Source organism: Cryptomeria japonica, chromosome 9 (assembly GCF_030272615.1).
Source record: "Cryptomeria japonica chromosome 9, Sugi_1.0, whole genome shotgun sequence".
NCBI classification, from domain to species: Eukaryota; Viridiplantae; Streptophyta; class Pinopsida; order Cupressales; family Cupressaceae; genus Cryptomeria; species Cryptomeria japonica.
Genome location: NC_081413.1, coordinates 532,027,589 through 532,029,972, shown reverse-complemented (window position 1 = coordinate 532,029,972; position 2,384 = coordinate 532,027,589). Strand labels below are relative to the sequence as shown.

The following is a 2,384-nucleotide window of genomic DNA, read 5'->3' as shown; positions in this document are numbered from 1 at the left end:
ACATCTCTCTACAATTGTTGAATCCTCCCTCTTACCAACTAAATGTCATTTCAATAACATTAAGATTATGAAAAATGTTGCCATTTGAAGACACGATATTCAATGCACAAATATCATATAAATACCTACAACAAGACATTGACTACCTTTTCATTGTTTTGACTTATGTTTCCATGTTAAATATTTTTTATTAAGATAAGCAGGGTTTTGAAAGGTCCAGAACCTTTTACAAAGATAAAAATATAGCATTAAGTGCAGTGAAACCAAGAACAAGGAGACAGCAAAAACAGAATCTAAAACATCAACAAAACAACAAAGATAAAGATATAGCATTAAGTAATCTAAAACAGAATCTAAAACATCAACAAAACAACAAACCTAGAAAAGAAATTAAAAGAAGAAAAAAACAGCCATTCAATAATCTGCATTCATATCTTTTTTCTCAAATACCAAACATTGAAGATCAATCACAGATTGGTGGGTTGGAAAGCAATCCCATTGTAATTGGAATGGACGGAGCAATTTTAAAGACAGTTACCTTCAATCTTCTGTTGGTTCTTTCAATCTGCAGCGTTCTGTATGCACAACCAGGTTAGATATTCATTACAATTGTTTTCCCTTCACATTAGAAGAATTTATATTTCTGTACAACTAACCCCAGAATTTATATCTGTGTACAACTAACCCCTTTTATTGTAATTATTTTTGTTTTGTTTGATTATCATATATGTTTGTGAAAGTATTATTAGAATTATATATATATAATTTTTTTTGATAGAGATTGTATATCAAATCTTGAATTATTCAGTTTTTTTTTATTAAAAACAAATTTTTAGTTTTTTCTGTTGTTGATCATTTTTTCTTGCAATTTTTTTAACTGCGATCTCTTATGTAACTTACATTCTTTCAATAAATTATGGACTGAGATATCCAGAAAATCTCCCACAATATAATCTTAACCTCATCCCTTATAAACTTTCTGATGTCATCAATATAATCTCCCACAATATAATCCTAACCTCATCCCTTATAAATTAGGCAAGCAAAGTGAAATATTCAAATATTCAAATCTCCTATGAGCTTTCTGAATTTAGATGTGAGGATTTTGTATGTGCAGAATTCATCAGCCTGGACTGTGGCGCATTAGATGGATATGATGATGCAGGTGGCATTAGCTGGACCTCAGATGAACAATACATTAATTCAGGTGAAAAAAGAAGCATTTTGACTGACCAGTCAGAGGTGGGGCAGCCATTCAAACATCTTCGCTGTTTTCCTCAAGGCAAGCGAAATTGCTACAATTTACCTGCTGTGCGGGGAAGAAAATACTTAATCCGCGCGTGTTTCTTATATGGTAACTATGATGGCCGTGAGTCACAACCACAATTTGAATTGCTGGTTGACGCCAATTTTTGGGCCACTGTTGTAATAAACAATAGTACCAAGACCTTTTGCAACGGAATAAACGCCATGGCAAGAGGTCCCTCCATTAATGTGTGTCTTGCTCGCAGTACGGATGATGTTCCTTTCATTTCAACCTTGGAATTACGCCTGCTCATGCCAGCTATGTATGAGTTTGTAGGACAATATCTCTCTTTAATCAGCACAGTACACATGGATTATGGAAAATTGTCAGAAAACTCTATTATAAGGTAGTTTCTTTATCTATAATTTTTACTATTTTTCTTGGAAAATAAATATATCAAGCATAGAATCAACACTTAAATAAAAGGAGAATCAGGCATTTCAGATGTTCTATTGTACTAGCCCTTTTTGTGACCTCACTTCATTCAGATCAAGAGTCAATACATAAAAATCACATTTATTTAGAAACCATCTTCATACAACAAGCCAATCATGGAAGACCAAAGTCACAACTTAGAATTTCACTTTAGACCTTATCAAGAGTTGAACTTGGGTCTCCATAATGAAACCCTAACATTTTAATCAATTAATTTGAGACCATCAATCCCCACACTTCACTGTTCAAACCTGTGAGCTCAATGATCTGACATGGGTTTGAACACTAAACGTCAAATGACAGTTCATATATATATACCTGAACGACAAAGTTGCATCCAAGACCATTTCTTGTGGGCCAGCTTTCCTGCCTAAACCCTCGCCAGGATCAATACCCACATCTTTCTTTCTCGAATGTGTCCTCTTTTTTAGTTGCTTTGGTGGACTTGTTTTTCCAAGAGGGCCCTTACAATTCTTAGCCAGGGCCTACTATTCTAAAGGAATATGTAGTGTGTATATATATGTGTGTAAATGCATCGTATAATATATAAATAACTATTGACTTCAAAGTGGTTTTGTGCAGATATCCAGATGATGAATTTGATAGGCTATGGGTCAAGGGAAAAATATATGATACGGATTAT

The 2,384-nt window shown here is 33.7% G+C and overlaps 1 protein-coding gene across 1 annotated transcript; it reads left to right on the top strand.

Moving 5' to 3' along the window:
* Positions 1-435: 435 nt before the first annotated feature.
* LOC131858479 (probable LRR receptor-like serine/threonine-protein kinase At1g05700) lies at positions 436-1,656 on the top strand. The gene is made up of 2 exons (XM_059211730.1): positions 436-591; positions 1,118-1,656. The coding sequence occupies exons 1-2, from the start codon at positions 510-512 to the stop codon at positions 1,654-1,656; spliced, it is 621 nt and encodes a 206-aa protein (XP_059067713.1). The 5' UTR covers positions 436-509.
* The last annotated feature ends 728 nt before the right edge of the window (positions 1,657-2,384 follow it).